The following is a 21875-nucleotide window of genomic DNA, read 5'->3' on the forward strand; positions in this document are numbered from 1 at the left end:
AGCGCTAGCCGAGGCGCACTCGATCAATGTCGCTCATCGTTGCCGCAGCGTGAGGAGGTAAGGAAAAGATGACCGTACGAAGCGCATTGCGCGTGATACGAACCTGGCGGCAAGGCAGACGATGATGGGGGCGCAGGCCGAAGATTCGCTCATGAACCCAGAAGCGCTTATTGATACATCGATATCAGGGCAATCTCTCGCTTCAGTATGCGCTTTGCCGCTCTGGGTTGACCGGATCTGCAAGTTTGAACAGGGCTGCGAAACACCACCCAGCAAACCTGGAGCAGTTGTATGCAGTCCGCAGCACACCGGTCACGGCGTTTTCGTACCCCGCCCGGCTGACAAGATGCTCGTTCCAATCACAGCTTCACAGCCTTCCTCCGTCCCGATTGCTGAGGCCTGCGCGTAGAATCAGTCCCATAGGAAGGATCGTCCCAGCTAATGTTTTCCAGAGAGCGTATCGAATATGTTGTCGACGTCTACGTCCAGCCGTGTTCTGGAGGACAAACAAATCATGGCGACAACGACATCTGTTAGCCGAAATGTCTCCAGCGGCAATGCTGTTCAGATAAATGGACATGTGGCCGAAAACATCTACAATCTTAACATGTAAGTTGGACTCCAACACCTTGCGCCCAGCATGCCTCTGACATTGACAAGTGGGAACTTGTTCGTCGTGTCCACCGGAGCCAGATCAGCACAACCGAGCAGATGCAGAGAGAAGACGTTCGATGTGCAACAAGTACTGGAAGCTCCGTCTTCATCCAGAGTATCCGCGAAGTTCTCTGCACAAGTTCCAGTAAGCAAAGAACGTCGCGCGACTTGGTGCAGGGTGGCGGCTGACAACGAGCAGAAGAGCGCTTCTGACCCATCAGTCCTGCAAGGACAGAATTTGATGCTCGAATCCTGCACGAGCGACAGCCGACACTTTGTTCGCGCCATATTCCGGCCAACCATGGCCAACAACTTCATCGCGCACAAGATTGTACGCCGACTTGGCCTTACAGTGTACAAAGCCTCAACGTCCACAGTAGAGACTGCCTCGAGTCGCATCCACCTGCCGTCCACAAACGAATATGTCGAGCTCGCTTGTCACTCGCAGGAAGGGAAAGACGCCTTTGTCGTGTATCGATTCTTCGTTGTCAAGCAAGGCCGGTTTGATCTCCTCTTCGGTACTGGCTCGGTCCTGCGCTGAACGGACATGGGAAGAAACAAAATCGGCAATTCGATCTGCGCACAACCCACACCCTTCTGCCGTCTCGAACCCTGGCAGGACGTGGCATCGTGTGCGAGTACTGTCAGCCTGTGACCACACCCCGCAAAAAGATCGTCGACCCCATTGGACGCCGATACAGCGCGAACATGAGTTGCTTTTGGGGTGCATTTATGGCTGCAGGTCGCTTCGCGATGGCGAATCACTGGCTGCGATCTCGCATGCATGCATGATGCGAACTTCACCGGACCAACCGCAATCACGGTCGACTCACAACTGACACTGCGCCCCAAAGGTGGTCCGGATAAGTTCAGCTGAAGATAAGTGCGGTATTGCGCCCTTTGATCTGTCAGCGCAAGCCGTGATAATCTCTTCTTCTGCAACAGCGCAATCTTTCCACTAAAGACCATGGTAAGTACACTGCTCCTTCAGGAAGGCCCAGCTGAAGTGTCGTAACAGGCTGAAGTACTGGCTGTTTTCGCCGCGATCCAAGCTACCACACAACTTGTGGAGCAAGCCTTCCGAATCTTCGATCGCCTACGCAGGGCAAACGCTCGTCAGAAAGCTCTTGCTGAAGTCTTGGCTCGACACCGTAGCGAGCTCGAGAGTATCAAGACGATCATCGGTATAATAGACGATGAAGAGGACCTGCAAATCCCTACTGTTGCTACCGAGCTCGTCCGACTTCAAGCTGTGCAGAACAAGTTGGCCGAATTGCTTGAGACGCTCGACCCCAAGACGGCAAGCAAGGTCAACCAATTAGCGCGTCAGCTGGTCCATGGCTCAGCGGATGAGAAGAAGCTTGGTTCCATCATGGATGAGCTGGTCCAAGTCAAGACCCTGCTTATTTTGCGCATCCAGGTCGCCCACATCGGAGTAATACGTACTATTGGAAAGGAGGCCGTAGTCAATGCGGAAGTTATAAAGCGAATAGACGCTTTCTTGAGGGAGCGTGTTCCCAACTGCGAGGGGTTACGAATTGCACGATTGTTGAAGGGCCGAAGTCCATCAAGTAAGTTCTGCGCCACCGTAACCTGTCCACTTCAACTGACAGTCGTAGATGATGGCACGATGCCATTGACTCTTGCAGATCTCAGAGCTCTTGACAAGGAGATCAATGGCGATGGCGAAGATAGCGGAGACGAGACGCTCGTTGATGATTCCGAAATATCACCTCGCGAGTTGCCGGTCAAGACCGAGCGCATCATCACGCGGAACACAGCGCGGAACCAGGCTCTGCAAGTGAATGCTGCTCTCGAACAGGATATGTGGAAAGACATAGATCGTCTCAAGATCCAGGACAACGTAGCTGAAGACCAGAGTTGCCAGGTCAACTACCCTATATCGCGGGACATATTCTCGATGATGCTCGACCGGCAAAGTAAGATCGCAGTACCATCGCGACAGAGACCAGTAAGCACGCGTTAAGGAAGACGTGAGGCGTTAGGACGGATGGAGATTTGGAGTTGGTGGCTGTGTGGCCTTCGGCGATGCCAGAAGCGGATCATGCTGATAATCGTGTGTTTTCTTACGAGAATCTGTCGACTGTGCAATAATGCAGGAAATGCAAATGTGAATAATCAATGTATGATTGAGAGTCGGTGAAAAACGTTGCTGTGGTAAGACCTGTCGGCGCGTGTGCTCCTTCCTCCAACGCGTATGCGCTAGTGGCCCGGCGTAACCTTAATCCGACAATGGCCAGCTTCGGAAGCTTCCACGCCGTCACGGGCGTCAACACCAAGGTGCACCAGTCGCCATCGCTATCTCACCCGCAACCTTTACTCCACCGTCTTCGCCGTCGCTCACTACACGACTTCCTTGCATTCAACCCTGCCCCAAACAAAACCCTAGCCTAAACATCGCCGCCGGCGCCCGCCACAGCCATGGCGCTCGACACCTTCTTCCACAACAAGATCGAGACGATGAAGCTCGAGATCATACAGGGACAGGCCAAGCTACGACGACTTGAAGCCCAGCGCAATGACTACAACTCAAGAGTACGGTTATTGCGAGAAGAGCTCGGCCTTCTACAGCAACCGGGATCATACGTCGGAGAGGTGGTAAAGGTCATGGGTACCAAGAAGGTGCTTGTGAAGGTCCACCCCGAGGGCAAATATGGTATGTATCACTTTAAGCATAGATGGGATCAAGACTAATCAAGGCAGTCGTCGATGTCGCGGACAGCGTAGATATCAGCAAACTCACCGCCGGAAAGCGCGTCACTCTCCTCAGTGACTCCTACAAGCTCGAGAAGCTCCTTCCCTCGTCCGTCGATCCCCTCGTCTCCCTCATGATGGTCGAGAAGGTGCCCGACAGCACATACGACATGATTGGTGGTCTGGATCAGCAGATCAAGGAGATCAAGGAAGTCATCGAGCTGGGTCTGCAACATCCCGAACTCTTCGAATCGCTCGGTATCGCTCAGCCCAAGGGTGTTCTGCTATACGGTCCTCCTGGAACAGGAAAGACACTGCTTGCACGTGCGGTCGCACATCACGCTGACTGCAAGTTCATTCGAGTGTCTGGTAGCGAGTTGGTACAGAAGTACATTGGTGAGGGTAGCCGCATGGTACGTGAACTCTTCGTCATGGCACGAGAACACGCACCCAGCATTATCTTCATGGACGAGATTGACAGCATTGGATCAAGTCGAGTGGAGGGAAGCTCAGGTGGTGATTCAGAGGTCCAGCGAACTATGTTGGAGTTGCTGAACCAGCTGGATGGTTTCGAGCCAACCAAGAACATCAAGATCATCATGGCGACCAACCGACTGGACATCCTAGACCCCGCCCTTCTGCGACCCGGACGTATCGACCGAAAGATCGAGTTCCCACCGCCAACCGTCGAGGCGCGTGCCGACATTCTGCGCATTCACTCTAGGAGCATGAACTTGACGCGTGGTATCAACCTGACAAAGGTCGCGGAGAAGATGAACGGATGTTCAGGTGCTGAGCTGAAGGGTGTGTGCACTGAGGCTGGTATGTACGCCCTCAGGGAGAGGAGAGTGCACGTCACACAGGAGGACTTCGATCTGGCGACTGCAAAGGTGCTGAACAAGCACGACGACAAGGCGACCAGTTTGAGCAAGCTGTGGAAGTAGACCATGGTACGTGGTTATGCTACTGCGCTGGCCTGCATTATGTATTGCTGGTGTTTACGTCGAGATTATGTACACCAAACATAGACGTGTAGATTCTTGGTACAAACAAATAATGACTACCGACCTTCAAGATTCCTAATATGGTCGACGTGGATCTCGCATGGTCAGCTCAAGTGTGACGGCACGTCATACTAGCGCGGAGTAACTCCCGTCAGAACCTAGCCCGCCATCTCCCACACCACCTCGCATGCACTGCAGATCGTAACCATCTTGACATCGCTTATCGCCTACCACAGGACAGTCGCAACGGCTTCAATCCCTTATCGCGTGTGTGGACCAGAGTTGTGGACGCAGTACTACCATGGCGTTCGCCCTGGAGATACCCCGCCCATCGTGGTGGTGGTACCTTCCTCCGCATGGTATTGCGCGAGCGGGAAGCCCGATTGCGCGACAAGGAACATTATAAGTCGTCACACTAACCATGCAGTTTCCCAACCCACTGGTTCAATCAAATACTATTCCGTTAAAGATCCTCCATTCACTAAGTTCTTTAGCGACGCTAATGCCTGTTGTGCCTCGCCACCTGTTACCTTGACTTGACCCGGCTGTCTGTGTTTACTGCGATCTAGCTTAACCTCCACTCTTACATTCTTTGCGCTCGCAGCCGGCTTCGAAGGGCGAAAAGAAATCATGGCCGAATCGCCAGTAAAAATGGATGAATCGCACGGTTACAAGGAACCCTCGGCGCAAACCGTTGCAAGAGATGGAGAAGCGCCGGTGAGCGTTTTGGAAGATGGGTCGTTGGACCCCGTGTACGAAGCCAAAGCGAAGATGCTCAACAAGGCCATGCAGGATATAGGTATGGGGAGGTATCAATGGCAGGTGAGTACTTATCTCATCGTTACTCCCACATCTATCGTGAACATACTTCACACAAGAAACCTTTCCCCCATACTCGTCCTTCATCTCGATACACTCCAGTCCAACAAACTGACCTCCTCCAGCTCTTCATTGTGATTGGATTTGGCTGGGCAATGGACAATCTCTGGCCGATAGTAACATCCCTAATTTTTACACCCATCACCAACGAATTCAACCCCACACGCCCACCGCTGCTCTCCCTCTCACAAAACATCGGACTTCTTTTCGGCGCCGTCTTCTGGGGATTTGGCTGCGACATCTTCGGAAGACGATGGGCATTCAACCTCACTATTGGTATCACGGCTGTGTTCGGAATGATAGCAGCGAGTAGCCCCAATTTCGGTGCTATTGGCACGTTCGCGGCTCTTTGGTCTGTTGGTGTGGGCGGAAACCTGCCTGTGGATTCAGCGATTTTCCTGGAGTTCTTGCCTGGGAGCCATCAGTATCTGCTTACGATTTTGTCGATCTACTGGGCGCTCGCGCAAGTCTTTGCCACGCTTGTAGCATGGCCGTTGCTTGGAAACCTCACCTGTCAGCAGACGGATACAAACTGCACGAGAGGAGAAAATATGGGATGGCGGTACTTCATGATCGTGAGTACTGAGTTTTACATTGTTGGAAGTATCTGCTAATATTTTCCAAAGGTCATGGGAGGCGTCGCTCTCCTAATGTTCATTGGCCGCTTCGTCTTCTTCACAATCTTCGAGTCCCCCAAATTCCTGATGGGCAAAGGCCGAGACGCAGACGCCGTCCGCATCGTCCACGAAGTCGCGCGCCGAAACAGAAAAGAATGCACCCTCACACTTGAAGAATTAGAATCATGCAATAACTTCGCCCTCCCTGGTACCGTCCAACAAACCAGCACTGCCTCCGCAGCTGTCAAACGCAAGCTTCAGAAGCTAGATAGCTCGCACGTCAAAGCCCTTTTCGCGACCAAGAAACTAGCCTTCTCAACTAGCACCATCACACTCGTCTGGGCATTCATCGGCCTCGGCTACCCCCTCTACAACGCCTTCCTACCCTACATCCAAGCCACCCGCGGCGCCGATTTCGGTGACGGCTCGACGTACATCACCTACCGCAACAGTCTCATCATCGCCGTGCTTGGCGTACCAGGATGCATCCTCGGCGCAGTACTCGTCGAAACACCGCATGTCGGTCGCAAAGGCACACTAGCCCTCTCTACAGTCCTCACTGGCGTCTTTCTCTTATGTTCCACAACGGCGCTCACTTCCAACGCCCTCTTAGGATGGAACTGCGCCTACAACTTCATGAGTAACATCATGTATGCGGTCTTGTATGCGTATACGCCTGAGATCTTTCCGACCAAAGATCGCGGTACAGGCAATGCTATTACGGCGAGTGCGAACAGGGTGTTTGGTATTATGGCGCCTATAGTGGCGATGTTTGCGGATTTGGAGACCAGTGCGCCAGTTTATGTTAGTGGGGCGTTGTTTATCGCTGCGGGTATCTTGGTGCTTATACTGCCTTTCGAGAGTAGGGGAAAAGCGAGTATGTAAATGGGCTGGCGTCAAGAGTGTTTTGAACGACACAGATGCGTGGATAGTGTGAATGCATCTATGTACTTAGAACGGGGCTTCTACAAAGAAAGTACAAGAACGAATATGCAAGTAGTCACCATAATGAAGTCTCAAACAGCCCCTGGGGTAGCCCCAGAGGAAACAGCACCCGACGACGTAGTCCCATTAGCACCCGGCCCACCAATCAAATCCGCACCCGTCTGATTCTGATTCGCAACACCACCACCCGCCTGATAATCCGCAGCAACACCAAACATCTGATCATCATTATGATCAGCCGTAGTATTAATCCCAATCTGAATCCAAGCCATCAACCCATCCTCGACGCGGTCACCCAGATACACGTACTGAGGAAACGGATCAAAATCGTCATCAGCCTGCACAACCGACAGGAAATCGTTGTCGTTGGTGATATACGGCTGCGTGCTGAAGATATAAGGTTCCGTAGCTTCAACCTCAGCCTTGAGGTCTTCAGGATAGAAAATCTGACCGGCATGTGCGATAGTGCCATCGGCGCCCGTGGTGCCGTTTGAGCGGACAGTTACATTAGACTTGACGAGAAGGTGCGTGTGTGTTGCGCGATCGGTGTAATGGCCTGGAAACAAGGTTTCGAACGCTACGACGCCATCGGCATCAGTTATTTGGACGCCGCGCAGAAAGGTGGTGTTTAGCCCGCCTTGCCCGTTTTCAACGCCGCTGTAGTACCCCGTAGCGTTGGTGTTCCATATGTCGACGTAGAGGTGGGGGACGGGCTCGCAGGTGGTGATGTCGACGTATTGCACTTCGAGGTAGAGGTCTATGCCCTTTTGGTCTTCGACTACGTTTTTTCGGATCATTTCGCCCGTGACGTAGTAGGGTCCGAAGGTGAGTTCGGGGGTAAGGATGCAGGAGGTGTTTGCGGCGAAGATGGTGCTGGGGAGAGTGTCGGGCGTGTAATCTAGAGTGTCGGTCATGTTGTGGTTGACCTTTTCGAATTCTTGGAGTTGCTTTAAGTCGCGACGGTACTTTTTGGGCTCTGCATTCTGATTTAGGAATCGCTTTTGGGAACAAGGTTTAGACATTGGGTGAGAGCATACTGGCAATGATTCCACGCTTCCGACGAAGCTCATCCAGGGTGCTTGCGCGACGTTCTTCAGAACGCTGCATCAAGCTTCGGTGCTTGAGCGTATCTTGACATCTAGCCAGAGAACGTTTCGCTGCGGCAGCCCGCAAGCCACGAGCTTCGATCTCGCGTTTGATCCTGGCACGGTCGTGTGTCTCGCCGGGGTGAGCTAAGACAGTGCTAAAGAGAGATGTGGCAGCAGTAGCGCTGGTCAGGACGAAGGCGAGGTTGACCATGTTCGATTGCCAGATTTAATAAAGACAGTAGTTGGTACGACCGGATGAACGACTTCGAGGTACAATGATTTGATACGGCCAGCTTGCGAAACCGGAGAAATGATGATGATGGAGATATAGACTTTGCGTTGATACTCACTGCCTTTATACACCAGTACATATCTCATAAGAACTGCATAAGATATACCAATAGCTTCATATCCCTACATGTAGACCTTAAGTGATAATGTACGATTTCAGTGTATGTCTCACACACATTTCGTACATGGGGGATCTTACCCCTACCTAACCATGTTGACTCTTGTCATCGTATCCTGTCAAGTTGCGCACTATAGCCATCGCCACTTCATTAACCATACCAAAGCTTCATCACGGTATATGACGCGGCAGTCAACAATCCAAGTGTCGCCTAGAATAGCTCGTCGTTGTACGAAACTCTAACCCCTTCGTACCACATACAGTACTATTCGTCTTACTGTATAACGCGGCCATACCCATGCGAAGTGGGTCTGGATACGTCTGCCCGGAAGATTGAAACGAATCAAACAACGAAGTCTCCCCCGACGAGGCGGCTGAACGAAGTGGGTTACGGGGAAACGGGAAACGCCAAGCACTGCCAACAGCCCGAATCAGCAGTAATCAAATCTCTCCCATTGGTTATCATCAGCGTCGTCTTCAAGACTTATGCGTATACGAGTTGTCGTCAGCTCCGTCGAACTTATTGTTGATCTTTACATTGCGATTGATGTACGACCGATTCTCTAAAAGGCGAAGATCACTTGCGAGCTCGACTCCAGCCCGCACAATGTCATATTGATCTCATCATTTGCTTCCCCAAGCCTTCTGCATCAACTCCTCGACACCAATGGGATGAATCTGGGGAAACTCATGGTTTCTCAATCCATCCTTCGAGGCATCCATGTTCACACGTACAGCCAACATGCTGAACTCGACGACCAAGGGTTGAATGAACTCCGGAGGAAAATCGTATGAGCCTTCTGGTTGCTCGAGCACCGTCGCTTGACCCTTCTCCAACTTATCGATGGTATCGTAGGTGATGTCCCATTTCGTGCCTGTCAATCAACATGTCAGCCTTGTCCCCAATCGCCACGATGTGAGGAATAAGAATACGTACCCGTAACCTTCTCCGCCAACTCAACAGCCCTCTTCCACGTCAACGCATCAGACGCAAAAGGACTAATCTCAGGCCATTTCTTCTCGTCATCCAACGTAGCAACAATATACTTCGCCAAATCCGTCGAATGAATAAACGAGACCGCCGAATTGCCATCACCTGGCAGCACCGCCTTCTTATTCTTGAAGTCCAAAGCGTAGTTGAAAGGCTTCATGTTGGACTTGACGTGTGGTATAGCAAAGTAATCGGAATACCAGCCCAAGAAAACGCGTGTGAAGTCGAGGTGGGAGCTGCGCAGTAGATCGGCGGCGTCAAGCCACCATTTTGCGGAAGGATATACGTCGAGGATGCCGGGTTGAGAGTAGTTGACTCCGTATTCGCTGGGCATGAAGCGCTTTACGTTGCTGGCATCGATGGCGGCGCGGATGAGATTCATCTGTGAATCTGCGCCTGGTTTGTCGAAGAGGCGGAGGGCGGATATGACGATTTCGATGTTGTTCTTCTGGAGTAGCTCTTTCATTGATGCGACGTCGTCGTAGTTTGTTTCGAGGACTTGGATGGATTCGAGGCCGGGTATCTTGCTTGCCTGGATGCTGTTCAGTGATATGCCAATTCAGATGGGTTTTGTGTTCCTACACTTCGGCTTAGGATCAAAACTTGGTGTTTGCCTTGTCGAACGAGTTCTTCGACGATTGTACGGCCAATGCCGCCGGTGCCTCCGGCAACTGCTACGGTGACCATGGCTGAGTTTCGATTGACGATAGTTGATGGAAAGAATAAAGTTGGAAGTTAGTACGAGATGATACGATTGCAGAAGCTACCGAGAGTTGGTAGAGCAGTTTCTGATCTTTCAAGGCCATCGCAGTAGACCTTATATGCCCAGGTGGCCAGCATGTGGACGAAATCCGGCCGAAGGATTCACTTCTACAAGAACTGTGTTGACTATCCGTTACCGTGTACCTTGGCATAGCGACATGGTGATGCTCGTAGACGTCGATAGAAGCTACGCGGCTGCAAATATCCACTCGCAAATGTCCCGTCCAGTGGGAAGCCGCTGTTCCAGCATGAAGACCTTGGCAAGGCGCATGACGTGACTACCACAAGACATCAGTGTAAGCCCTCAGTATGTGAGTTGCGGCGCCGTGCCGGACTCTCGGAAATTCACAAAGTGCGAAAAGGGCGAAATCAGGGCGGGGAAAGGCTTGGAATATGTGCGCTAGCCCCATATGGGTTAGACTAAGCCTAGTTGAGCGTCGTACGCCGGTGATATCACCGTAAACTGGAAACTTCAATGGACAAATGTCCTTGGATTTCCAGCTGCGTACCTACAGTACATACACCTCGTTTTCGCTGACAAACGTTGTTCGTCCGGTACCACAGTTTTCGTCCTGGACCGCGACTATTTGTCCTGGAAACACCTGATCGCGCTGTCCACGGATCCCGCTCGTAGCATTCATGACCTTCTCCCATCACGGAGACTCGTCTTCCCCCAAACAATTCTTTCCCACAACGTAGCCTCTCATGTTCTCTGACACTGTCTTCCAGATAGTGCGCAACGAAGAAAGTACGTGGAATAGATCGAGCGTCTCCGTATCAGAGAAAGCGCCCAACAGCCGACGAACACCCGCGCGAGGTGATGCAATCAGAAACGACTCGGTGCCCGTGTCTCCTTCTGCTGTTGTGGTCGTATCTATAGCATAGCATAGACACAAGAATATTCTCAGTGATGTAGACGACCCATTCACTCGAGCCTCGTATAGCCAACATGTCACAACCCTCACCCCTTCATCACACTCAAATCACATAGCCAAAAGGTTCACACCCATCCCTTGAAGCCACCCCATCACCGAAACACCATCTCCTCTCCAGCAATAAATACCACAAAACAGCATCACCTCCCTCTAGCCCCCATTACTCTTCATACCTCACCCCAGCACGCACGTATCACCACCATAGTCACCATGCTCCCCTTCCTCGTAGCAAACTTCCTCAAGGACCGGATCCTGAACAAAACCTTCTTCGTCTGCATCTTCACCCTCATCTCCCTGATCATATACCTCTTCGTTCTCCTCGGCTGCATAAGCACAGGTGCTGGTATCGAGAGTCTGTATTGGGTTATGATATCGCAGAATGGGACTGCTGGACAGCCGCCTGTTGCAGTGCGGATAGGGTATTTCGGTATGTATCTGCGTTGAGTCCACGCTCTGCAGATGACTGTAGAGTTAGAATGCGGTTCGGGGTGACTAACATCTTCAAAGGCCTCTGCGCCTCCTTTCCACCAAACACCACGGCGCCAAGCGATAACCCCACACCAGCCCCGCTGGAATGTTTTCCAGGAGACACACCACCAGGTCTTTCCAGCATACCGATGACGCACCCTGTTCTCGCTTCCGCCCTGGCACTCCAGAAATCCTCTTTATATCCTCTTCCCGCAATCGCCTCATCGCTCTTCCTCATCTCGTTGATATACTACTTCATCTTCCGCGAACGAGGTGGCCGAAACGAGAAGGCTTCGAAGTTCCTGTTAGGGGTCAGTGCGGCTCTGGGTGTTGCGGGCGCGTTGTGTGCGATGGCTAGTGCGAAGGCGTTGCATGAGATCGGACTTCTGCTGGGCCATCATGCCGTCGGTGGTGGAGAGGGCGAGGTGAGCATCGAAGCTGGCAGTTGGGAAGGTGCGGGGCTGTGTATTGCGGCTGGTATTCACTTTGTTATTGTGGTTTATGCGGCGATTGGGATGCCGGGGTTTAGTCTGGGTTTCGGTAGTGGTGGATATATCGGGAAGAGATTCTTGTAGAGCTGGCGGCAAGAAGTGATCCTGTACACGAACATAAGCAGCTGTTCTTGTCAATGCGAAATTAGTATCTTCGAATGCGATCAATGGTAATTTGTCATGATTCGCGCCAGCATCCACGTTTGTGAAATAGAGTTGACCAAAGATGTCGGGTCTGAATTGAGGAATATCGAATACTGTCGAGCCCGTTCCCGAGTGTGCCCGCAACACCATGAACGCCTCGCCAAGGAAACCCTCGTGCCTGGAGATGCCGTCGCATTCGTAATAGAAAAAGCGCTTAGAACTGGTCCAGGGTCATGCTCATAGAAACGTCCGTGTTCTCGACCATCTTTGTGAACTCTTCGAAGCTGATCTTGCCGTCGCGGTCTAGATCGGCCTCCATGATGGTCTTGTCGACAATCTATGTGTTTGTTAGACGTCTCCGCCATATAGCTTCCAATATGTATTGGACGCACCTGTTGCAGCTGTTGGTCCTTCAGGTTGCTTCCAACCATCATCTTCAGTACTATGAAGAGCTCGCCATTGCTGATGTAGCCGTCGCGGTCGATGTCGTATACGCGGAATGCGAATCGCAGCTTCTCCTCCTTGTTGCCCTTGCTACTGAAAGCTGAGAGACCGGAAACGAATTCTTGGAAGTCGACATCGCCGCCACCATCTTCATCGAAGATAGCGATCATGCGTGTTGCGAGAGGGTTCGAGGAGATTTGGGGGAGGGCTAGGAATTCGTCGCGCTCGATGGTACCAGAGTTGTCCTGGACTGAGTTAGCCAAGCATTCAGCTATTGCGTATGATGCTGATCGCGCACCTTGTCCAGCTTCATAAACCGTTTCCTTAGGCGGTCAACCTCCTCGCGGTCAACTACATGCTGTTAGCAAGCTATTCTCAGCCCCGCAGACGCCCCTTCGCGTATGCCTCCTCTTTCGCCGCTTACGTACAGTTAGACCCGGAGGCTATGTTGTCGAGCAGCCCGGACTGTTGGTTACCCATTCTGGCGATTTATCTGGGGTAGGAATTGGAAGTGGAGGATATTGTCGTGTCTCGATGTCGTGGGGCTGCTGGTCGCCGCCGCTAGGGTCCAACCGCGCTAAAGGCAGGCACCGCGCCCCGACGTCAACCGCCAAGACTCCACCTTCCCTTCCGCGCATCAACATTCAACACTCTGCTCGAGCCTCACGTCGCGGCGTAGATTCAGACGCAATGGACTCAGAGATACCCACCGAAGTTGGCTCAGTGCTACAGGGCGCATCCATCAACCGACACCCATCCGTACGCCACGACCTGAACCCTTCGACCGCCGCATCCCAGAAGCAGCCCGTCACCCTCAATGAACACCCAGATCCCGATAGCTCGGAAGTCGGCGAAGATGAAATACCAGTCAGCGTATTAGATCCGGTACCGCGCCAGAAGACGATGCCCCCGCTACCAGACCTTCGATTCGAACAAAGTTACCTAAAGAGCATCGAGCAAGCAGAGGGATGGCAGGGTGTGGCATGGATCACATTACGAGATCAGGTACGAGGAGATAAGAATGGAGCATATGGGAAGTTTCGCTAATCAGCGGCATAGGTCATCATGTGCTTCGCGCAAGGCGTGCTATGGACTCTCCTACTGAACGGCTGGCGGCATTGGAACCGATCGACCAAGTTTAGTGGACACGGCGTTGGTGCGCGGATACGGAGATGGTGGTGGGGAGTCAACAACTGGACGATACCGAATGCAAAGTCCAAATTGAGGGATACCAAATTGGCGAAGAACGTGACGGAGGTAAGTGTGGCCTTCTTGAAAGTCCGGCGCCGAACATATGTTTGAAGTGTGGGATCCCAACGCTAATGATCTTTTAGTATTACGAAGGAGAGTTCTCCAGCGCTGCTCAAGATTGAATGCTATGATTCGTAGCTCTCTCCCTATTCAGCCATACCTGCACCTAAATGTTATAGGTTTGAGCAGGCCCCTTTGGGCGTAACGAAAACACTCCAATGACCAAACCAGACCACTTAGTGTGACTCGCATTGCTAACTCTGTCCCACGCCAACCTAGGGAAAAACTGAACAGCCTTGAGCCTACGTTGACTTTGGGTCACCTCCTTTGCAAGGTTTTGGGTCAATGTAGTCTGCAGACCTGTTCAGTTTTTCCCTGGTATGAGGTGGTCCTAACAATGCACCTCAGACTCCTTAGTTCCGCGGGTGGCGTCCATCGGGTAATGCCAGGTGATAGGCCAAGCCACGCAGGTGAATAGGTAGGCCGGCCACAGAAGTATGTATACCCGCTCTATCTGCTAAGGCTAAATGTAGAGCAGCGCACAGCTAAAAAGAGGCGTCTTATACCCCCTCTAGCAGCAGCAACAAGCTATAATAAAGTATAAAAGGGGTATATAAAGCAATATAGAGGGTATAGGTAGTCGCTTCGCGAAAATTACACCTTGCAGGGCCGCTTCGCGGGAGTTAGCAACTGCATATTGTATTGTTAGATAAATGCGGATTGCGGCACGGGCGCCCCTCCAATCCGACAAATCCACCCTCGTTCTCACCTCATTCTTGGAAATCTTCCTCGCGCCTCTCCTACTTTCTATTACTTCAAACAGCAATACTTGCCATCTCAATCTAACAATCTCTCCACTCCGTCGTATCGTTAGTGCCGGATTTGAAGTAGAACCATGCCGGTGTATCTCATCCTATCCAGGGGAATGCCCCGCAATCGTAACTTGCGGTTCAATACCGTAATAAACATCAGTCGCACCCGCTTGGTATCATCTACATCGAACTCAAGGGGCCAAGTTCCACCTTCCCAAAAACCTACTACCGTCGACAAAAGTCCGAAAGCCAAATCCTTATTGTCAGCCTTACCAAAGTCGTCGCAGGCCAACCAGAAAGTTCACGATTCCATTTCAAAACGACCTCCCGGTACCACCATAGGCCCCCGTGTTGGTCTGAGTAACCATAAAGTGGTCTCTACTGCTTCCATTCGCTCCCGTCCAATCGACTCTCAATTATCGAACCTTCCACAACCGTCACCACCGTCACCACCGTCACCACCGCCACAACCGCCACAACCGCCACTATCTCAGCGAGAACAGACGGCTCCCTCAACAACATACCGACGTGGTAACCTTCAAATTTCTCCATCCTATTGCATGTCTCCTGGCGACTCACAGACTTTCACGCTCCCTGACGGACGTCAACTTGGGTATGCGATATATGGCAGCAGACATCCGAAAGCAGCCGTCTTTGTTGCATTCCATGGTACTCCTGGCTCGCGTCTTGACTATCGTATGTTGCACGAGTGGGCATTGAAAAATGGCGTCACCCTCATTTGTCCAGAAAGGCCAGGTTATGGCTTATCTACAATCGACAAGAATTACATGGTAACAAAACACGCCCATGATGTTCAAAGGTTGATGGATCATGTTGGGTATGAACAATATAAAGTCATTGGTGCTGTGGGTGGCGGCCCATACGCTCTTGCTTTTACTCACATTTGTACCAAAGTGCAAGTTCAGGGCACCCTGCTCATAGCTCCCGTAGCTCCAATCGATGCACCAAAGACTGGCCTGCCGGTGAGTGCAACTGGCCGGCCAATGAATCGTTATCTATGGAGATTACTCACTATGTTCCCTTTTCTTATGGAGCTCAGAGTCTCCATTGTAAGTAGGAAATTCTTGAAAAACATGGCGGCCCTAAATCCGCCCACCGAAGAGTTACGCAAGACTGAACAGGGGCGCAAAATCATCGAGGGGTATGCAAGACATGGCACTCCTGCAGGCTATGTCCATGATTACTGCGCGTCACATCGTTATTGGGGATTCGAGCTTAGGGACACAGATGCTAACCGAATCGTTATATTCGCTGGAGGCATGGACGTACAAAACCCTCCGGATGGCATGCGATACATGCGCGATCGACTACGAAACACTGAGCTCTTCGTACATCCACACGACAACCACATGACTTTACAACGGAACCAGATGCGTCGTGCGTTGCAGATTTTACGCCATATGTAATGATTACATATAGTCAATTCAAATACTCGCTTTTACCGCTATTGACCCGAACCCTTGACTTTGCGGATTCCTCATCACAAACAGGAAGATGGAAATATCGATATCAATCTCAAGCAGCGCGTGATTGACAACGAAGTATGCATCGCTTAGGTATATTGTCTTAATGCACTGTTGATAGACTTGCCTAACGAGCCAACCGCCTTACTCTACGATCTTGAAAGTCGCTACTTTGTCTTCGTCTTGCGCGATCATCTTCAACAGCCCTGGCGGTTCTCCGAAAACCCACCCTTCCTCCCTCATCTTCTTAATATCCGGCTTCTCTTCTCCTTCCACGGCGCTTCTCGAAGACAAGCTGTTCACGTTGTGCAAATCAATAAGATCTCGCATCTTACTAACAACCTCTCCGCTTTCATCTGCTCCCTTTTCCCTATCCAACCCCAGATCGTCAGAAAAGCTGAAGCGCGAGATTTTCTTGCCTTTCAAGCCTTCCGGGTCTTCCAAGGAGCCAAATGACCACCATCGAATTGAAAGACTGCCGGGCCAGACATGGTAGGTGTCGCCGACTCGTAGAAAATGTTCAAGCTTTTCTCGGAGCGAGGTTGAGTCGTCGCCGAGACTCGACATGAGCCGTTCGGCAGAGAGCTCCCACGCAACTTGTACAGAGCCTTTTCCTACCGGAGGGACAGTGATGAAAGTGAATCCAGGGGTATCGGGATCCTCAGGGCGTTTGGCAAGATCTGGGTCGCCTGATATCCGGTGGAATGTAATGCGCTTTGTGGGTCGGAGGTTAAGCACTTTTGCAGAGCCATGTACTTGTCGGGTGGAGGAAATTGCGAGTTCCGGTGAGTGCATAGCGCCCTTGCGGAACGCATCCTCACGAGGCGTAGTGTCGAGACATGAGTATTTGGTCAAGATAGTAACGGGTCTATCTGGGAAGACCGAGGAGGTTTGGTGGATGGTGGCGATCAGCTTCAGAGGCGATGCCGAGGGATTAGAGATTGAGAGAGTGGCTGGTGGACAGAAGTTGAGCTTAAGGCAGAGCTCAACTCCGTGGTTTTGAGACGACATATGAAACTATTCGATATGGTGTTGTAGTAGGAGACGGAGAATGCACTGCCGTGGGTTAATGTGTTGAGATGTAAGGGATTGCCGTATGTGGACTAGACAAGATGTGGCACAGTTCCTTGCGTATGCAGGCGCGCCCAACAACAACCCGGATTCCGTCTATCTCGACATATACCTCGGAACCTTCATTGCAAACCTCCCGATATGCCAGCTCTTGGTTTTCGTCAAACACTCTTTGATTGAGTAGTGCGCGGGACCGGCCACCTGACTGACTACCACCATGGAGACGAAGTTTGGAAACGCCGTTGCTGGCGCTCGACGGATAATGGCGACACGATCTTGGTACCGTCCATCATGCAACATACATCGGATAGGCCAGGCGCGGCTTCGATACGCATCAGCTTCGAGCAAAAAACCTTTGTACCCTAAGCTGAGCTCGATGCGAACTTCAACTCAGCGTAATCCAACTCAGCGTGGATTTGACAATACGCTTCTACCCGCTGTAATTTGGCCCTACGATAGCCAGGTGATAACCTTGCCCTCAGGAGCCATGTTGAGTTACGCACAACTCGGCCGTCTGGCAGAGGTGGGGCAATGCTGGGTCCTGTTTCACGGTACTCCTGGTAGTCGACTTGACTGGAAGCACGTACATCTGTTTGCTGCAAATCACGGCATCCGCGTCATGGCCATTGATCGTCCGGGCTATGGCTATTCCTCACTGCATGACCGAGGGATGTTGGGTTTTATACGGGACGTCGAGCATCTGCTTGATTATCGCGGCGTTCAAGTGTTCAAGATACTTTCTGTGGGTGGAGGGGGGCCGTATGCACTAGCGGCGGCCTACCATTTCCCTAAACACCGACTCAAAAAGACATCTATCATGTGCGGCATTAGTCACCCAAATTCCGCAGCCAAGAAAGCAATATCAGGATTGAGTGGCGTCGCCGAAGGATTCAAGGACTGGATGCCCGCCCTGCGTGACCCAGGAGGCTACTTCCAAAGATTTCACCAAAGGAATATAAAGAGCCATGTCGAGTACACCCACCTTCTGAATAAAAACTATGAAGAGATGCTAAGGCAGGATTGGTCGGGCTACAATAACGACAAGTCGCTTGCTCCGCAACCGTGGGGGTTAGTTCCAATTCTCTCAGCTGCATACAAGAAAAACAATCACTAACAGCACGAACCACAATGTAGATTCAACCTGGAAGACATTGAAGCAAATCCGATAACCTGGTATCATGGAGCTGAAGACTTCAATACACCGTTGGGAACTGCGAGCGAGACTGCTCTGTCCGCCAACCGGTACAGGCACAACGTTGACTTTAGGTCATTTCCCGGCTTTATGCACTATACTTTCAATATTCAGATTGGAATACAGATGGAAACGATGGAATGGCTGTTGAAATGAGCTGTCTGTTGACTTTAGTAGCACGACTACACGTAGTTTTGATGTAGTTCTGCGGACGTATACTTTCCGAGAACGATATATGCTGTGCCGTTGGCTCTTTCCCCGGCGATGGAAGGAACTTGGGGAGCGTTAAGCGTGAGCCCTGCGAAAATGTTACATATATGGGACAAGTTTACGGGTGTCAGCATGCTTGCAAGCGCGAGACCTAAGTGTTAGTTAATCACGTGATAGCGCGCCGTAATTTACCGAACTTGGGAAGGCGCGTCGCGCTCGCCACCATCAACACCATACACTTTCCTACCCCACGGCATGCCATCCCCCCAACACCCGAACCCATGAAGCCTTTCCGGCCTCTCACCCTCGCTCGCCCTCGCTCAGAGACTGGCGAGCCATTGAAAAAGAAACCTAGAGTCTCGTCCAGCGCGCTTTCCGCCGGCAGTCGCCAACCGCTCAACACGCTGAACGCCCCCGCACCGGCCCAATTCCTGCCCCCGGGTCTCGAAGGAAACTACTACACGGTGCTATGGCGGAAATACACGACTAAGAAGAACAAGACGTGGGATGGTGATGGCGTACTTGCCGTCGCAGGCGGCTATGCCACGCTCACGGATAGCGAGACAGGAAAAGAATTAGGGAAAGGAGCATGTACCCGACCGCTGCTGCCAGGCTCCGCGCTATCCATCGGTGGCAAGGAGCTGGAAGTTGAGGCGTCCATCGACAAGGCTGATTACCTCGCTGGGCGCATGTTCCTGGGGACGGCTGCAGCTGCGCCTGTAGATCAGTCGAAGCGCGAGGAACCAGGATACAAGCCTCTTTCGTCGGCCAAGTCGAAAGCAAATAAGAGAAAAGATACTGGTGACGATGGTGTGGATCTGCCAGACTACAAGCCATCAGCTCAGCGCAAGCAGCAGTTCAAGGCGCCTCTATTGTCAAATACCGTCATGCCTCAACGAAACCCATCGATCCCTCAGCCACGCCACGATCCGAACGCGCCGAACGCTCTAGTCATGAAGCGACCGACGTCATGCCCGAAAGACAAGCAGATAGTCGACGTGGTCGTTGATCCGGTCCTCAGCAAGCATCTGCGCGAACATCAACGTGAGGGCGTGCAGTTCCTATACGAATGTGTCATGGGCATGCGATGCGAGGGTGAAGGTGCAATTATGGCCGACGAGATGGGTCTGGGCAAAACACTGCAGACAATCACACTGCTCTGGACACTGATGAAGCAGAACCCGACACACAATGCCTCGCCGGTCATCAAGAAAGCCCTTATCGTATGCCCCGCCGGCCTGGTCGACAACTGGAAGCGAGAATTCCGGAAATGGCTGGGCAATGAGAGAATTGGCGTCTACGTGCTAGATGCAAAGAACAAGAAGATTGCCAACTTCACAAAGGGCAAAGCCTACAACATCATGATCGTCGGATACGAGATGCTGCGTGTTATGCAAGAGGAAATGAAGCAAGGGACTGTCGATATCGTCATTGCAGATGAAGGCCACAGGCTGAAGACTGCTAACAACAAAGCCATGCAGGCGATCCAGTCTCTCAACACCGAGCGGCGAATCATCTTATCGGGCACGCCACTGCAGAACGACCTGGGCGAGTTCTTCACTGCCATTGACTTCGTCAATCCTGGCCTACTGGGGCAACGATCAGCTTTCAAGCGTTCCTTCGAAGTGCCCATCGTGCGCAGTCGTCAGCCAGATGCAAGTGAAGCAGAGCTCGAAAAGGGCGAGGCACGATGGAAGGAGCTCGTAACTCTCACCAGTCAATTCATGATTCGCCGTACAGCAGAAGTGCTTGCAAAGTACCTCCCACCGAAGACTGAGCACATTGTCTTCTGCAGGCCAACCAAAGGACAAGCAGAGGCTTATCGCGCCATACTGGGCTCACCAACATTCAGAATAGCGTTGGGAAGTACAGATATTGCGCTACAGCTCATCAACGTGCTGAAGAAAGTCTGCAACAGCCCTTCGTTGCTCAAATCATCGAAAGATAATGACGATACGCCATCGGAGATGCTGCAATCGCTTCTCCCACTGATACCGCCCAAGATTCTCAGCTCAAGTGCTTCGAGTGCGAAGCTGCGACTGCTCGACAGCCTGGTTCATCGGATCTATACCACCACTGAGGAAAAGATCGTCATCGTTTCGAATTACACTACCACACTGGACATGATCGAGCGGCTCTTGGTGTCCTTGTCGTACACCTACCTCCGTCTCGATGGCAGCACACCAGCCAACAAACGCCAAGCACTCGTGGAGAAGTTCAACAAGACTCCAAAGACCGCTTCCTTCGCCTTCCTACTGTCTGCAAAATCCGGTGGAGTCGGACTTAACCTCATTGGTGCATCGCGCATCGTGCTGTTCGACATTGACTGGAACCCCGCTACCGATCTGCAGGCTATGGCACGTATCCACCGCGACGGCCAGAAACTGCCATGCAAAGTATACAGATTCCTCATCCAGGGTGGCCTAGACGAGAAGATCTACCAACGTCAAGTCATGAAAATGGGTCTCGCAAACGCGGTCGTAGACAACAAAGCCTCCGCTTCCTCCTTCTCACAAGAAGAACTCCGTGATCTCTTCCGTCTCGACGAGCGTGAAGGTTGCCAGACCCACGACATACTCGGCTGTACATGCGACTGCAAGGGCTCACCAGAAGTCAAGCTCGAAGCTGAGGAAGAAGAGGCAGAGGCTCCCGAGGACGACATCGAAGATTCGGACGAAGATCCCTACCCGACTCTTACGAAAGCAAGTGAGGTCAACATCGAAGAGCAAGAAGCCAAGATCAAGGCTAGACGCGCGGCCAAACAACCTAAACTGAGGATGTTGATGGAGTATCGTCATATTGATACTAAGATCCTCAAGGGAATGAAGAAGAGTGACGGAGAGGAGGATGTGGGAGATGGGGTCGTGGATGATATGGCTGCGGCGATTGATGATGATGTGTTTCTTGATGTGCTGAAGGAACAGGAGTGTAATGTCGGGTTCTTGCTAACGAAGTCGACGTCTTGAGTGGAGTTTTATGTGGTATGAGGGGGAAGAGCTCAAATGTTTCAGTAGAGCGTGTATGCATAGCGTCGGAGTTTTGGGCATGGTAGCATGGCTGGGTGACCTAGTGGTCCTAGTCTCGGAAGAGTTTCGTGTCATAACGCATGGGGGCCGTGGCTTCAAACAACGAGTACGTTCCATTCTTGTACACAGAAAAATAGCTCTCATGTGGTGCGTGCTTCTCTGCCATAACACAGAACAAATGCAAGATCTACAGTCGTCACGAAGCATTCCACGAGATCAAAGTTGTAAACAGCAAGAACAATAATATTTACTATGCAGAAAATAAAAAGCACTGGGCTACCAG

At 51.7% G+C, this 21875-nt stretch overlaps 11 protein-coding genes across 11 annotated transcripts; 7 read left to right on the forward strand and 4 right to left on the reverse strand.

Moving 5' to 3' along the window:
- Positions 1-514: 514 nt before the first annotated feature.
- On the forward strand, positions 515-1195 carry J4E85_008482 (uncharacterized protein; the record flags this gene model as incomplete). Its single annotated transcript, XM_051472707.1, has 2 exons — positions 515-609; positions 832-1195. 2 exons carry the CDS (start codon positions 515-517, stop codon positions 1193-1195), a joined length of 459 nt encoding a protein of 152 aa, XP_051323528.1.
- A 426-nt stretch (positions 1196-1621) lies between these two features.
- On the forward strand, positions 1622-2652 carry J4E85_008483 (uncharacterized protein; the record flags this gene model as incomplete). Its single annotated transcript, XM_051472708.1, has 4 exons — positions 1622-1624; positions 1673-2225; positions 2274-2594; positions 2621-2652. 4 exons carry the CDS (start codon positions 1622-1624, stop codon positions 2650-2652), a joined length of 909 nt encoding a protein of 302 aa, XP_051323529.1.
- A 444-nt stretch (positions 2653-3096) lies between these two features.
- On the forward strand, positions 3097-4313 carry LET1 (26S protease regulatory subunit 8; the record flags this gene model as incomplete). The annotated part of the gene is made up of 2 exons (XM_051472709.1): positions 3097-3331; positions 3379-4313. The coding sequence occupies 2 exons, from the start codon at positions 3097-3099 to the stop codon at positions 4311-4313; spliced, it is 1170 nt and encodes a 389-aa protein (XP_051323530.1).
- A 690-nt stretch (positions 4314-5003) lies between these two features.
- Positions 5004-6754, forward strand: J4E85_008485 (uncharacterized protein; the record flags this gene model as incomplete). Its single annotated transcript, XM_051472710.1, has 3 exons — positions 5004-5195; positions 5318-5827; positions 5879-6754. The coding sequence occupies 3 exons, from the start codon at positions 5004-5006 to the stop codon at positions 6752-6754; spliced, it is 1578 nt and encodes a 525-aa protein (XP_051323531.1).
- Positions 6755-6885: 131 nt separating this feature from the next.
- J4E85_008486 (uncharacterized protein) lies at positions 6886-8113 on the reverse strand (the record flags this gene model as incomplete). The annotated part of the gene is made up of 2 exons (XM_051472711.1): positions 6886-7790; positions 7852-8113. 2 exons carry the CDS (start codon positions 8111-8113, stop codon positions 6886-6888), a joined length of 1167 nt encoding a protein of 388 aa, XP_051323532.1.
- An 822-nt stretch (positions 8114-8935) lies between these two features.
- J4E85_008487 (uncharacterized protein) lies at positions 8936-9989 on the reverse strand (the record flags this gene model as incomplete). Its single annotated transcript, XM_051472712.1, has 3 exons — positions 8936-9186; positions 9249-9834; positions 9885-9989. The coding sequence occupies 3 exons, from the start codon at positions 9987-9989 to the stop codon at positions 8936-8938; spliced, it is 942 nt and encodes a 313-aa protein (XP_051323533.1).
- A 1220-nt stretch (positions 9990-11209) lies between these two features.
- J4E85_008488 (uncharacterized protein) lies at positions 11210-11552 on the forward strand (the record flags this gene model as incomplete). Its single annotated transcript, XM_051472713.1, has 2 exons — positions 11210-11418; positions 11507-11552. The coding sequence occupies 2 exons, from the start codon at positions 11210-11212 to the stop codon at positions 11550-11552; spliced, it is 255 nt and encodes an 84-aa protein (XP_051323534.1).
- A 764-nt stretch (positions 11553-12316) lies between these two features.
- Positions 12317-13026, reverse strand: CNB1 (Calcineurin subunit B; the record flags this gene model as incomplete). Its single annotated transcript, XM_051472714.1, has 4 exons — positions 12317-12439; positions 12495-12791; positions 12845-12897; positions 12975-13026. The coding sequence occupies 4 exons, from the start codon at positions 13024-13026 to the stop codon at positions 12317-12319; spliced, it is 525 nt and encodes a 174-aa protein (XP_051323535.1).
- Positions 13027-13236: 210 nt separating this feature from the next.
- On the forward strand, positions 13237-13919 carry J4E85_008490 (uncharacterized protein; the record flags this gene model as incomplete). Its single annotated transcript, XM_051472715.1, has 3 exons — positions 13237-13551; positions 13606-13803; positions 13881-13919. The coding sequence occupies 3 exons, from the start codon at positions 13237-13239 to the stop codon at positions 13917-13919; spliced, it is 552 nt and encodes a 183-aa protein (XP_051323536.1).
- A 2318-nt stretch (positions 13920-16237) lies between these two features.
- J4E85_008491 (uncharacterized protein) lies at positions 16238-17104 on the reverse strand (the record flags this gene model as incomplete). The annotated part of the gene is made up of 1 exon (XM_051472716.1): positions 16238-17104. One exon carries the CDS (start codon positions 17102-17104, stop codon positions 16238-16240), a length of 867 nt encoding a protein of 288 aa, XP_051323537.1.
- Positions 17105-18847: 1743 nt separating this feature from the next.
- On the forward strand, positions 18848-21532 carry J4E85_008492 (uncharacterized protein; the record flags this gene model as incomplete). The annotated part of the gene is made up of 1 exon (XM_051472717.1): positions 18848-21532. One exon carries the CDS (start codon positions 18848-18850, stop codon positions 21530-21532), a length of 2685 nt encoding a protein of 894 aa, XP_051323538.1.
- Between the last annotated feature and the right edge of the window lie 343 nt (positions 21533-21875).

Source organism: Alternaria conjuncta (genome assembly GCF_024043145.1).
Source record: "Alternaria conjuncta strain BMP 0040 chromosome Unknown scaffold_13, whole genome shotgun sequence".
Lineage (NCBI taxonomy): Eukaryota > Fungi > Ascomycota > Dothideomycetes > Pleosporales > Pleosporaceae > Alternaria > Alternaria conjuncta.